Below are 15,641 nucleotides of genomic sequence, written 5' to 3'. Positions count from 1 at the left end.
TTATAACAAAAATAAGAGAAAAATACAATTATAAATTTCTGCTAAACGTTCAGTAGGCGCAATGATTAACATTTTGTTTTAATATGATGTCTTTATTTATTTTCTTATGAAAATATAAATTGTGATTTATTTTCAGGAAGATTTTTTTTTATAAGGCTTAGAGAGGGATAGATTGAGAGTGGAAGGGAAAATAATATTTGGTAAAAATGTGATCGATTATTTTTGCTTTGTGGTGCTTGTAACAGCCTGATTCTTCTGACAGAGAAAGCAATAAACATTTAATTAAAATAAATTTAGATGTCAAAATAGTTGTATATATTCTTTTCAGTTAATATATTATTAATATACTAGATCCGGATGTTATTTTCGATAACTTTTAATTGAATAATTAATTAAATAATTTTTTGTCCGTGTTCTAAAACTTAAGAATTTTTTTCTTACTATTAAAAGATGACAAAGCCCGTTATTTATTATGTTAATTTATTTACATTTTTATAGTTTCAGTGTATATTTTTATAATCGTTTATTATTATTATTATTTTTTTTTTTATCATGTAACCGGATGAAAAGGAGTTAAGATTTTTTATCAGTTTTTTTTTATTACAAATATTATTTCAGCTTATCATCATTCTTCATTATTTTATTACCGTTTATTTCATTTTATAATTGTAGATTTTTTTTACGTTTTTGTTAATTATATTTTTAATTTTCTTGTTGTTTTATTATTTTATATATGCTTGTGATTTCTAATTATTTTATTTTATGTTTTAAAATGTTACACCTTATATGTCATGCATGTATGTATGCATGCGTGTTTTTTTTTTTAATTATTATTATTATTAAGTTATTACTTAAATGAGCTGAGATAAATAACTAGTTGATTTCATTTATAGCGTGTAGTTAAATTTATCTTAAAACAATAATCAAAATTAAAAAGAAAAAAATTATCTAAATTGAAAATTTTTAATTAATGCAAATATATCTACATTTTTTTTAATCTAACGAAAGTGTTGATAATAACTTTATTTATTCAAAGTTCTCATGAATGTTTTAATTCGTTTTTTTTTTGGAATTAAATGTTTATTTAATAGATTTTCCATACATTAATATAAAATGTTGGAGATCAAATTCTGCAGAATTGATATAAATAAAAATTCTTTATATTAGATCTTAGTAGATAGTAAATAAAGTAGTGCATATGCAGATCATTGTTTTATGTAAATCTTTGGAATGTTAGCGTGTGTTGTTTGGCTTCTTTTTTGTCTTACTTGATCATTCTGCCAATCAGGACGATGGATAGATAGATCGGTAGATCGGTATTATGGACGTGTACATATATTAAGAACGGAACGACCGCCAATCCTGTCTGTGATAAAGTGACACGATTTGACTGACGAGCCTCACGCAGACTCTTATATATGTTATATGCCAAGCGAACAAAAGCTCGTGTACTCGTGCGAGAAAACTATTGTCAACATTCCAGCTTTTTCTTCCAATAAAAGTAGACTGTGACTTTCTACAAAACACAGAAACTATTATTATAATCCGTGTTGTCATTGATTTTTTTTACTATTAGTTTACACCCGATACAGCCTACTAGTAAATCAGTGCATTGTGTGTTTATAGCAGGCGTTCGTATTTTTTAACAGACTTTCACGTCATAGCCTTTATTCGTAAAATAAAAACCATTCATAAAATTTCTAATTATTACTCATCGATCACTTATATAACGTGTATTGTTTATCCCCTGACGCGTTCTCAGTGGTTAAGCTTTTATCGCCAAAGAAAACAGAAGCCGACGTTTTTTTATTTTATTTTTTTAACAATAAATAATACAGCCGTAGTTTCCGGGTTTAATACGTTATATTTTCCTATTATTTTTTCTTTTAATAATTTGAGTACCACGTGAAAATAAATTGTGCTAGTCGTTTTATACAAAGCTACCGGGTTGGTCTAGTGGGGAACGCGTCTTCTCAAATCAGCCGATTTGGAAGTCGAGAGTTCCAGCGTTCAAGTTCTGGTAAAATCAGTTATATTTACACGGATTTGAATACTGGATCGTGGATACCGGTGTTCGTAGGTGGTTGGGTTTCAATTAACCACACATCTCAGGAATGTTCGAACTGAGACTGTACAAGGCTACACTTAACAGGATGAATGAGGATGATAATTATAACTGTAAATGAGTATTATCTGAACGGTAATTACCGGAGGCTAAACAGGAAAAAGAAAAGAAAAAAAAGTCGTTTTATTCGTACAGTGATTTATATTGAGTTCGATCCTTAATGAATCGTTTCATATTATCGGTAAAAACATATAAATATATTCAACGTACTCTTTTATTTGCTATTTTTCATCATAATTTGACACCTTGTTAAACGCGAAAAAAATTCAGATAATATATTCTTTTAACTGTATATTACCTTATCTGAATTCGGTTTTATCGGACTGTCAGTTTTCAAGGTAGTTTAATCGACTATGGTTATTTTTAAAAATAAAAACTTTCAATTAATTGATATTTGAAGAACAACAATTTTTATATTTTCTGGTACACAGAGGAAAATTAGTTTCATAAATTATATTCATACAACTATCCAAGTCATTTACGTTGAATAGAAGCTCCTATTACAGAATGGTACTTATAAAACAATGTCGGCTGATCATTATCTTGCGAAATTATTAACATCACCCACACTGATAAGAAATAATCGCATTTTCAAGAATAAATTTATATGTAATGATACGTTTATGGTTGTTTTTTTTATGGTTTATCAAGAAATTTGGAGATTTTTTTTTCATAATTTTAGATCTTTTACCTCTCTCATTTTTCATCGTTATTTTCTCCTTCAAATTTTATTTCGAAACTGTTAATACGATTTATAAGCGTATAAAGTAATATACAAGGACAGCTGAATTTTTTAATGACCTGATAAACGTTTTTGTTCTCTATATAAAATAGATATTTCCGTAATCTGTGACGTATTGTTGTATAATTACTTTTACAAAAAAGTATTTTTTAAATCTAGCGCGCATGCACACACGCGTACGCACAATTATACATACTTACATAGAGAGAGAGAGAGTGTGTGTGTGTGTGTGTAATTTTTCGAAGATCTAAGTTACATAAAAATAAACTTTTCAGTACAATCAAATGATGTGTGTTAACATTTGTCGCCGTTATGTGAAGAAGTAATTTTTATTTTTTTCTAATTTTATGACTTTTTTATGATTTTTTTTGAATATATAATTTTTACTTATAACTTGTATAATAAAATTCTTTTTATTTTTTTCTTCAGTCGACCTAAGACAATATTTATAGATTTTAATTATATATTAATTATTTATTTTAAATGCAAGCAATCAACTAACTAATAAACATTAATTATTAATTACATATAAAAGGTAATAACAATTTATATTCTTTGTGTTTATAATGAGTAATTAAATCAATTTTCTGAAATACCAAGCGTATAATTGTAAAAAATAATTATAATTATAAATCCACTCTTTATTAATTATAATAATAGTTGTAAATGAATTAATATTCTTATTATTATTATTATTATTATTATTACTATTGCTTATTACTATTACAATAAACAGTTATCGGTTGTCCATTATTGTGAATCAATCCGTTTCACTTTCCATTCGGAGGGTTTATTTAATATTTTATGTTACTGGTAATTTAGATGAAATAAAATTTTGTTTTAAGTATATGTTTATTTCATAAAAGAGATTATGTAAGTAAGTATGATAATAATTTTTATAAATTAATCGCTCGTGTTTTGTATATTAGTAATGATCCTTTATTCGGGTACGAAAGTAAAGATTTATTCAAAATTTTTGCAATTTATTTGTAGTTGATTTATTATACGTTCGTTATATTATTTAACTGGAATTATAATAAATTATCTAATAATTCTTATAATATCTTATAATTCTAATAATATCTTATAATTAATTATCTAATATTTCTGGTTTTATTAATTATCTAGAAGGAAATATTAAATTAGAATTCGAAAAACTTTTTTACGTAAAAATTTATTAAATTTTATTTTATTTCTTTTTCCCTATTTTATTTTTTTTTTCATTAAAAAACACTTAGCAAAAAAAAAATGGAGCCAGTTCGGAATTACCGTTTCATTTTTCAAAATAGTTCAAATGAATGCTTTTCAAAATTTATTTTTCAGTGAATAAAAATATAGCATGTTTTTTTTTTCTATTTTATGCATTTAAAATTCTTCTACTTTTATCCATTAAGATCTTTTAAAGGATGAATTTCCTACCGTAAAATGATAAAAACGTGTTGTTTCTGGAAGTCTCAGATGCTTCTGTGAATATAAGAAATTGCTTGGGAAAAGTTTTACAGACTTTAATTTTGCTTTTTTATACAGCTCATTCAGAACAAATGAAATACCAGTAAGAGACAGACCCGTAAAGAATAAAGGAGCCCCTCCTTTTATTTATATTATATAATAAAATTACATTCCCGTACCTACAAAAAATTTGTTTAGATTTATTAATAAATCTCGAGTATAAAAAATATGGTATAAAAATCAGACCAGCCTCTCGATTTACAAAATTGTTTGCGAAAAGTTTTACAGATAAATAAATCCAACCCACCGGGTTGGTCTAGTGGTTAACGCGTCTTCCCAAATCAGCTGATTTGGAAGTCGAGAGTTACAGCGTTCAAGTCCTAGTAAAGCCAGATATTTTTACACGGATTTGAATACTAGATCGTGGATACCGGTGTTCTTTGGTGGTTGGGTTTCAATTAACCACACATCTCAGGAATGGTCGAACTGAGAATGTACAAGACTACACTTCATTTACACTCATACATATCATCCTCATTCATCCTCTGAAGAATTATCTAAACGGTAGTTACCGGAGGCTAAACAGGAAAAAGAAAGATAAATAAATCCAATTCTGATCGGCCCAGAGGTTTTGAAGATTAAACTAACTTTATTACATGCGTAACTGACATACTCGTAGAGATGCTGTTACCCGTTCGTTCATTTATGTGCTTATAAAATTAATATACAGAGTGTTCAAAAAGTGACGCAACTTTATGGGAAAACTAGTAAGTTACAATATTTTTTGAAAATGGCCTCTTATTATGCGATTAACATAACCGAATATGATATTGCATGCTCTTAAATGCATGTTGTTGAAGAATTCAGCGACAAATAGTTCAAATTTTCCTCGGAAGTTCGGGAATGGTGGGAGTATGAGTGTTATAAGCGGCATCCTTAAGGTATCCCCACAAGAAAAAGTCAGGAGGGGATAAATCAGGTGACCGCCCCTTCGAAATAACTTGTCCATGAAAATATTGATCCAAGAAAGTCATAGTTTTGTTGGCTGTTTAAGCGGTAGCAATGTCCTGCTGAAACCACGTGTACTGTAGCCGGTCTGGAGGTATAGTGTTTACAAATTTTTGCACCATATCTATGTAGCGCTCTCTGTTAATTGTGCCGTGAAAGAATGTTATGAAGATTCTCTTTCGTGACATTGCATCGAAAAATCCACTTTTTGTCCGTGTAGATTTGACTCCTGCATCTGATGTTGATTTTCCTTAACCAAATGCGTGAATTCTGTGCATTGACATACCCATAACGTGCAAAACCGTGCCTCATCAGACCGAAACCGATGTCGAATTCTTCCCCGTCTGGCGTTACAGATGACATGAACCGGTGTCTGAAAGGGGTTTATGTGGATTGCTCCTACAAACAATTTATTTTTAAGTAAACCCACAGAAAGAAGTCTGGACTAGCATGATCAGCGAATATTCACGACCACAATCTTTTAGAGATGAATCTTCCACCGAAAACATCCTGTAGCATCTATGGAGATTCTACAGCGTCCTTTGGCAAGCGGTGCTATTCTGTTGCAACCAGCAGTCATGCTTATCCTCTTGCACTAAGACTATTAGCGTAGGATAATTTCTAGGTTGATGGCAGCATCTTAAGTTTGTTTTCGAAAAACAAGGGCCCTATTATTCCTCTCATTGAAACCGCAAACCATACGCCTATTTTTTGTGGGTGTAGGGGAAATTCAAAGAAAATATTCAGGTCCGGTAGTTCTATGGTTCAAATCCTAGTAAAGGCACTTACTTTTATACGGATTTGAATACTAGATTGTGGATACTGGTATTCTTTGGTGGTTGGGTGTCAATTAACCACACATCTCAGGAACGGTTGACCTGAGACAGTACAAGACCACTACATTTACATTCATACATACCGTCTTCCTTCATCTTCTGAAATAGTACTTTACGGTGGTTCCGGAGGCCAAACAGAAAAATAAAGGTCCGGTAGTTCTGACTATTAACATACCCACCAAGGTAAAACGACGCTTCATTTCCGAAAAGCCCTTGATCTAAAATGCCAGTGTTTGCCTATATTGAAATTCTTGAAAATTTGACAGCAGCGAACCCTTTCAACATAATCAGTTCATGGAAAACCTCCATTCGATATGGCTACATTTCATCATTCTTCTCGTTGCGGTGCGAGCTGAACCGGCTGAAATGTTCTTTTCCCGGTTTAGTCTCTGCAATGATTTATGAGGTGATCTTTTGACTGCAGCTTTAATTTCCTGTACGACTTGTGGTAGGGCACGTTTCTGGTCTAACACCGAACCTGTTTTACGATACCTTTTAACTTACTTCTAAATAACACTTTACAGTGGTGCTTCTCCCTGAACACACGTTTGCGCAACGTTATTCAATACCCAGTGCTCGACACAGACTGGTAATACTCAAATGTGCAGCCAATAAATGATCCTACCCACTCCACCTCCAATCGTATCAACATCTTCCATATTTTACCCATCTCACACCAACATGTGCATTTTAACAAAAATATGCATTTGGTATTCATTATTGAGTGCTGAGGCCCTTGTAAGTTAAATACTTTTATATATAATTTATATATATGGCATACACACACACTTCATTTCACTCTTATCTTCACCAACTATAAAAAAAGAAAATATAAATGATATATATTGTATAAAATCAAAGAAGTTTGCGTAATTACAAAATATATTTAAGTTAAAAGTAGATGATTAGCCCATTAATTTTAATTACATTTAAAATTCTTTTTCTTAAGTTTTCTGTACTTTAAACTTTTGTATATAATTAGAATTGCATCAAAAAATCGTTTATGAATTGTACCTTATTTTCCTCTTAAGAATAATAATAACTACATTTAGTTTATTCAAGTACGATTTCAAATAACTGTGGAAGCTAAACCTGCCTGAATATTGTTTTTAACAATTTTCGCAATAATTTAGATGATAAATAGGACGTAATTCTTAACTATAACTTATCTCTTATCGGAATGAGAGACTTTACAGTTTCTATGTTAACCGATTACGTTATTGTTTTGAAAGGAATGTATGGATTTTAAGTTGTTAAAGTTATTGTATATTAAGGAGTGATTGGAAGACCACATTTTTTATTTTCATTTTATCGAATAGTTTTCCATATTTTAATGCAGTTGTAAGATTTTTTAAAAATTTATTACAAACGTGGACGAAAGATCGATGAGTTTCTGTAGATTAGAATAATTAATTTTATATATTTTTTTCAGGTATCGTAAATTATTTTTATTTTATTTTTAAAGGGATTGGGTTTTCAAATATTTTTTTATTTCACTAAAGTTATTATTTTTTTTTTTTTTTGCTTGATGTTTCGATTAGAATTTTTTTAAATATTAATAAGTTTGAAATTTGTTTCAGAGCTCAGTTGTCGATCAAACTGTTAAGGTAAGTCGATTATTATTTGAATTAGATGATAAAGTAAAATTATTATTTTAATTGTTGTTTACTTTATACATTTTATACCTTTCTTAAATATTTGTTTAATCATGAAAAGTTTTGTTATTTATTAAAGACTGATTTAAAGCAGTAAGTGTTTCTTCTAAATTATATTCTTTCGAGCAGTTTTTTTTTATACGAATAACGTAAAATAGACCATTTGTCATCAGCTCATTTTTACTATAACTTGTTGAATTGATATGGATTTCAGAATCCACTGTTTCCGATGCTAAATCGTAGAATGTCCGTGAGTGGGGTTTATAAAAGCTTATTAGTTTACTTGGAAGTGGCATTCCCTTGAATACAACTGACTAAAATCACGCAATCTCCCACTACGATTCCTTTTCTATTGAATGAATTTTCTTTTGTAAGCTGTTAAAATAACATTAAAATATTTGCATTATCGATAACGTGTTATTTATTAATCTTCATCAATTTTATAATGTTTCTGGTTTTCTATTAATTCCATTAAATAATTGGCTTACTGGTTTACTCTTCTACATTTCTTCTAGTCCTTGATATATGTATGTATTTTCATATATATATATAGGTCCGTAGGCAGAGTCGCCTCAACCAAGCGGGATGCTTGACCCGTACATTCAACAGATCCCCTCAATTTTTAGCGCAGTTCCAGCGGGATCTTGCGAAAACCTACGTGCACCCCAGGAATAAAAATAAAAAACAAAGGAATTACGGAAAACGGATTATTTGATTGTATGAAACAAAACCTACCGACCAAATAAGATTCCTTTTCAATCGGTGGATATCCATCTTGTTTCAGTGTCGGAGTTCTGTGCCAAAATGGAAATATTTCCATTATTATTTAATTGATCGGCTCAAATACACGGTGCAATAAATTTCTTCTGCAGGTAGTAAAGAGTCATCTTAGAACGAGCTCTCGATTCTGTAAGGAAATTCCCCTATTCATTCCTATTATTGGTGGCATGTGAAAAATTTAGACCACTCTGGAAGGGGGAAGTTGTTTTTTATAGTACTCCAAAATTCAGATGACATTTCAGGAACTACAAATCGCATATTTATTCTGTTCACTCAGTGTACTCTCTGTGTGAATATCTTTTCTCAAAATGTGGGTAAAAAGAAAAGTAATGAAATGTAGTAGAAATAACAAAGATGGACCGCTGAATGTGAAAATAGGAGGAGAAAAGATTATGGAGGTAGAAGAATTTTGTTATTTGGGAAGTAAAATTACTAAAGATGGACGAAGCAGGAGCGATATAAAATGCCGAATAGCACAAGCTATACGAGCCTTCAGTAAGAAATATAATTTGCTTACATCAAAAATTAATTTAAATGTCAGGAAAAGATTTTTGAAAGTGTATGTTTGGAGTGTCGCTTTATATGGAAGTGAAACTTGGATGATCGGAGTATCTGAGAAGAAAAGATTAGAAGCTTTTGAAATGCGGTGCTATAGGAGAATGTTAAAAATCAGACGGGTGGATAAAGTGACAAATGAAGAGGTATTGCGGCAAATAGATGAAGAAAGAAGCGTTTGGAAAAATATAGTTAAAAGAAGAGACAGACTTATAGGCCACATACTAAGTCATCCTGGAATAATCGCTTTAATATTGGAAGGACAGGTGGAAGGAAAAAATTGTGTAGGCAGGCCACGCTTGGAATATGTAAAACAAATTGTTAGGGATGTAGGATGTAGAGGGTATACTGAAATGAAACGACTAGCACTAGATAGGGAATCTTGGAGAGCTGCATCAAATCAGTCAAATGACTGAAGACAAAAAAAAAATGTGGGTGAACATACACACACACGCCCGCGCGCGCACGCACACAAATACATAAACAAATATACATAAATCGGTTCCCAAGAAGAACTCTTCCGAAATTTCCTTAAAGAACCAGACATTCAGTGATGTATAATATTACAAAACCGTTTCCAGGTAAAAGTGTTTAATCACTTTTTATTTAATTAAATTTCTACTACTTAGTTTGGACTAAGTAAATCTGTTTATATGTCTTGATTTTTATTTTCTTTGAAAGTTCTTTGAAATCATATATAATATAAAAACATTTACATATTAATCATTCAAGTAGATTAGGTTGTATTTTCGTACAAAAGATTTGGTCTAGTTTCACAGCTTGTTCAGAAAGAACAATTAACTACTAGGAAGTCGTTTCACTCACTCACGATTTAATGGTACCCTATCACCATGTTAGTTTTTTAAGTTTTTTTTATTTTTATTTTTAAACGGATACTTAATTCAAATTTAAAAGTGTAAACGATCTGTTAGTATTAAGAATCCTATAAAAACAGGCCTTCAAATGAATTCGTAAAAAACAAAACAAATAAATATCATTAAATGATATTATTAATTACCCCAAAAATTTATTAAAAATAATAATATTTGAGGTATTGTATCTAATTAGAAATACATGTGTAGATTTTTGTTTTGTTGATAATAAATCATGTTTTGATATGGAACAGTTATGCATACGACCTCTGAATTCTCGTATTTTTTGTAATTTGTAAAGCATTTGCCCGGAGTTAATATTGTTTGTTTATCGTTGGTGAATTTACATAAATAGTTGTAATTTTGTTCGGTATATTGTACCATTAAGCACGTAACTGAGTCGATTCGTTTCACAATTTTTATTTATGTACTTGTTTATATTAACGAATTGTATATAATATGGTATTTATTTTTCATTTTTGGATTTTATTTTGATTATTTATTTAGCTGACTAGAAAATAAATTCATTGTATTATATGTATAAAATCATTCATTACTTTCAATACTTTATGTTTTTGTGCAAAGTGGACACGAATATTTTATTAAAATTGTTTAAAATACAGATTTTCATTAATTAGATTTTTTAATAAATATTTTTAAAAATCTTTTCTGAAAGTTAGGCAGTGTATATAATCTCAATGAAGACCTGGAATCGAATACAGTTGAAGTATTTATTAAGCTTATTACATTATTTATTTTTTAATTTGTAGCGGTGGGGGTTTTCAGTTGCTGTACTTGATTGTACAAATCTCTTTTATTTGAATAAATTTAAATAATGTAATACATCCGGTTGTTCGCCGCCTTAAAAAAATTATATTCTAATTCTGTTTAAAGAGGTCTTGCTCGTAGATATTATAGTATTCGATGCGATGCAATTCGATCGAATTGAGTGCATTAGCAAATTTAAATTGTATGTTATTTATCAATTTAAATTTAAATTATCATTCCAATATGACCTGTATTTTTGTTTTCCTTTAATTCCTTGTACGAAGTATAGTGATCGCGAGAAAATTTTGGTTTTTAGATTTCAACGGAATTATCCATTTTGACCATCCCTGAATCCATTTCGATTAATTTCGACGTGACAACGTACTTACGTGTATGTACGAATGTATCTCGCATAACTCAAAAACGATTAGTCATAGCATGTTGAAATCTTGGATTTATAACTGTTGTAACATCTACTTGTGCACCTCCCTTTTTGATTGCAATCGACTGGACCAAAAGTGTTCAAAAAAGCTCAAAATCCAGAAAAAATTCGATTTTTGAATTTTTCTTAACTGCAGTAATAAGCCCTCATCGAGGGCTTTTCAACGATATATCCTAAGTGGTACTTATTTTCATTGGTTCAATGCTATAGCCAAATAGAATTTTAATTAATAAAATGTTTAGGTCTTACAAGGGGCAGAAATATCGGTTCAAATCTGACTTCATCTCATTTTTTTAATTTAAATATATTGATTTATTAATACTTATTAAGGTCTAATTGTAAAAAAATTACAATAAATAATAATTTAATAGTAATAATAATAATAATAATAATAAAAATAAAAAAAATTAAAAAATATCAGAAGTTATTAATGAAATAAAATTTTGTGTACTTTTCATTTTAAAAAGTGAAAATGTTTATTTTAGAACGTACAGACTTTAAAAAATCTGATTATTAATTTAATCTTACCCATCACATTAAATTATTTGCTCCTATTAAATAAATATATATATGTATGTACTTATTTGTTAGAAGGTGGGCCTTGCAAATTTAAATTGTAAATTTATATTTCAGTCTAAATCTAAATTATTATTGGATGTACTATATGTTGTTTTAATTTAATTTTATATTCAAAATTAGCCCAAAAAATATCAAATACTTTGTTATTTCGTATTTAGGAAATACAGTCTTATTGGATTTTTTCTTTTTTTAGAAAGGTTATCATGTTTTTTAAAGTTCATTTCTTCTTTTTGTTTTTGCCAGATCATCAAGGAGTGAAATAAAATGTTTGTTGAGAATTATGATTGTGTAAGGGAAGGGATTATTCCTGTCTGAATTACGAACAGGTAATTCAGTGTTCACTAATGTGGTAGTCACAGATCTTTTTATACAGCGAGGTTTGTGTTTCTCCTGTGTAAGTTATTCCTGTTGAAAATCCTTTGATGTTCATCTCCAATTACTTGTCGTATTTCTTGTGTAGTCTCCTTTAAAGTAAATTACTGAATACATTTTATCCTAGGAGTGTATCGTGGAGCTGTAATTAAGATAATAATTTATTATAAATAATTGGAATTTATCAGTGTAATTATTTATATATATATTTTTTTTTTAATTGGGAATTTCATTTCTATTATAAATTAATAATGTTCAGTTCTTACTGCGGTCCTGTAGACAAAGAACTGTTATTTACAATCTCTACCAGATTATTTATTTAAGGGATGAAAACAAAATAAACACACTAAAAAAAGATTGCCAAAGATTAGAGTCGAAGAAAAGATTTCATTGGTAAATAACCAGAGTTTCGGTAGTAACCAAAAGGGAGTTACAAGAAATAATTAATACCGTTTACTTATTAAAAACTCAGTTTAAAATTAGGTAAAAATTAAAGCAAAACAATGTCACGTCAATATCCAAAAATTGATTTTTCTAGTTTGTAAACGATGGACAAACAAATTAGAAAAGAGTAGCACTGTTAGAGAAGACAATTACATTTTTCTAGTTTGTTAAACGATGGACAAATTAGGTTAGAGAAGACAATTATTAGAATACATGAATCAAATATTAATTATTATCTCCTCACCAAATTAGAATATATTCTTTTACAGAAAAAGTAATCTTTATTTAAGGTTTTTTTGATTTTGAACACAGGTGGGTCCGATACCTCAAGAAATACAAAATATTGGAACGTGTAAATTATTCCTGGTACTGTTGTATTTTGTATTTGAAATTTTTTTTTACTTTTAGTAAGCAGAAGATACGTGTTATCATATTTTACAACTAATGCGCTATCTGTTACAAACTAGAGTATGAATGAGGAGTGTTTTTTACTTTGACTTTACTATATTATTGACCAATCTAATTCAATATTCACCATAATAACTATGTTTTTATAAAATTAGTCATAGTGTGTATTATAACGTCTATAAGTGAAGTAAAGTTGACAACAAAACATAAATAATTGACATCAGAACACTTTCAGTCTGAACTATGGATCTGGTTTCATATATATATATATATATATATATATATATATATATATATATATATATATATAGCCAATCATTGATTCAGTTTATTGATAATGATGCTAAAAATTGTAGGGCATGATCGGATATATATGATTGTATACATATACACAGTCTGTTGTCACCTTTAACTTTGTAAGACTTCCGTTATGGCGCCATAGGTCTTAACAAGTGAAATAAAATTGATTTCTAACGCATGACCCCGACTATCAATGATGAAAGCGGAATCTGTTGTTTACGGTTTACTTAGGTTTAGGTCTTCTTGATTGATTTTTCTTGAAATTTCTTTATTGTAATCGTTTTTCATCCTAGTTCACTTAAATTCCTTATATAAATAATGGAAAATTTCACAATTTTTTTTATTATAGATTTACCGTGGATAACACGATAATTTTTCATCTTTTTTTTTTAATGTACCCAAATAAAAAAACTGCTACGTAAAGGCAGTAGTATATGTTATGCATCGTTTCAAGCAGAAAATGTAGATTAATTTATTGTTTACATTTGCCTAGCCCTCCTACTTTCTTTTTACTCTCCTGTTGAGCCTCCGGTAATAACAGTTCAGATAATAAATCCTCTGGATAAATGAAGTATGAGTGTAGTCTTGTACAGTCTCAGTTCGACCGTCCCTGAAATGTGTGGTTAATTGAAACCCAACCGCCAAAGAACATCGGTATCCACGATCTACGATCTAATATTCAAATCCTTGTAAAAATAACTGACTTTACTAGGACTTGAACGGTGGAACTCTCGACTTCCAATTCAGCTGATTAAGAAAGACGCGTTCACCATTAGACCAACCCGTTGGGTTAACATTTGCCTGGCCCAGTCTTTACAAGTATTACGCTTAGCACAAATCAATTCCTGTTGATTATAGAGTGAAGCTCTTTAACAGCGTACGACTGAATTTTATTCTAGATCTCGGCGGACTGTCAGCAACAGAATATCTACTCATTGAAGAACGCAACTTGTTACATACTTTTCTTAGTATATTTACCGTTAGGAATTTTGAATTAATGAATACAAGTCTTAAGAAAATTTTTAACATTGAAGGATAAAATCTATCAAATTTTTGGGTATTGTTAACTTACGAACTACTCTCGAAGCTTTCAGACTTTACAACTCATACTTGCAGTTTACAAAGAACCTTATTAGAGGTCAGTGAACCTTACTTTGATTTCTTAAGTGAATAATGAAAAGCAAGATTTTGATCTTCTGCCATGGTATGTAGTTATAAGTACGTATTTCTCGGGTTCGGATATAACCCAACCTTTGGCCTTTGACAAACATAAGTTCAAATGAAACCTTCTAGCTCCGGTAATATATATCTTAATGATTAGCATCACATTTCCAGAATCTATTTGAATATAAAAATAAGTATATTCGACTCTGTTAGCACTTTTATCCCGGATTTAGGATTTTTGTACAGTTACCGAATAGAAAAATAGAGATTTTTTGGCAGAACTGTACCTCATATAGCAATACAAAAAGTCAAACACCACACTAGTTCAAACAGGTACTCATAAACTTATGATACATCGTGTGGGCGATTTCTCTCGAATCACCGTCGAGAGAAAAAGGATCTATCGTAAAGGAATAGAAAATCATACGGATTTTACTAGCAACGAAGTCGGTTGATGTAAAGGGACGATCTACTTATAAAGGAACTGTTGGTCTGCTTGAGACAATGGTATCCATTTCTTTCATCATAACCCTGGAGATCGAGAATCTTTACCAGGATTGGAGCAGGATGTTACCGATCAAGAATTTCGGATTGTCTAAAAACTATTTGCAATAATTCCATTGACTGAAAGACCTTCCCGTAAAACAGGCTTAGATTTCTTATAGGAACATTTTCCTACATTTTTGTTGGGCTTAATTTATTCATCTGAACTGTTCCACCAATAAACCTCGGTGAAGAGTAATTATTTTTCAGGATATCCACAGCGTTTTTTTTTATTAGAACATGTAGGTCGTTCCATCTGCTCTTTTTAATTAAAACGTTTTTTTTTTCTTTGAAATAAAATAGTTTTAAATTTTTAATATAGATATGTTACGAATTAATTATACCAGGTTAGGTTGTTAATTAGATTGCTACAACAAACATGAGCTAAGAGACAGAACCGATAACATTAAATTAACTTGTAGGGATAAGCTTCGATCAATTAACCTTCCCGGAAACGACAAAGTTCGTTATTAATCACCGGAATATTCCAAAACACGGCTTATAAGTTTCTTTTATTATTACTATTTTAAAATAAATTTTGGAAAATAGTATTTAAAATATCAATGTTTTAACGATCGCATAAGCTTCTATTGTTTTGT

General features: G+C 29.7%; 1 protein-coding gene across 1 annotated transcript in view; it reads left to right on the top strand.

Moving 5' to 3' along the window:
- Positions 1–15,641, top strand: part of pan (transcription factor pangolin) — an 810,214-nt gene that overhangs the window by 484,759 nt on the left and 309,814 nt on the right. Inside the window, exon 4 of the mRNA XM_075359090.1 lies at positions 7,741–7,767. Coding sequence (XP_075215205.1) covers positions 7,741–7,767 — 27 coding nt within the window. The remainder of the gene's footprint in view (positions 1–7,740; positions 7,768–15,641) is intronic.

Source organism: Lycorma delicatula, chromosome 3 (genome assembly GCF_047948215.1).
Source record: "Lycorma delicatula isolate Av1 chromosome 3, ASM4794821v1, whole genome shotgun sequence".
NCBI classification, from domain to species: Eukaryota; Metazoa; Arthropoda; class Insecta; order Hemiptera; family Fulgoridae; genus Lycorma; species Lycorma delicatula.
The sequence above is the reverse complement of the archived record's forward strand: the minus strand, read 5'-3'. Positions and strand labels throughout refer to the sequence as shown.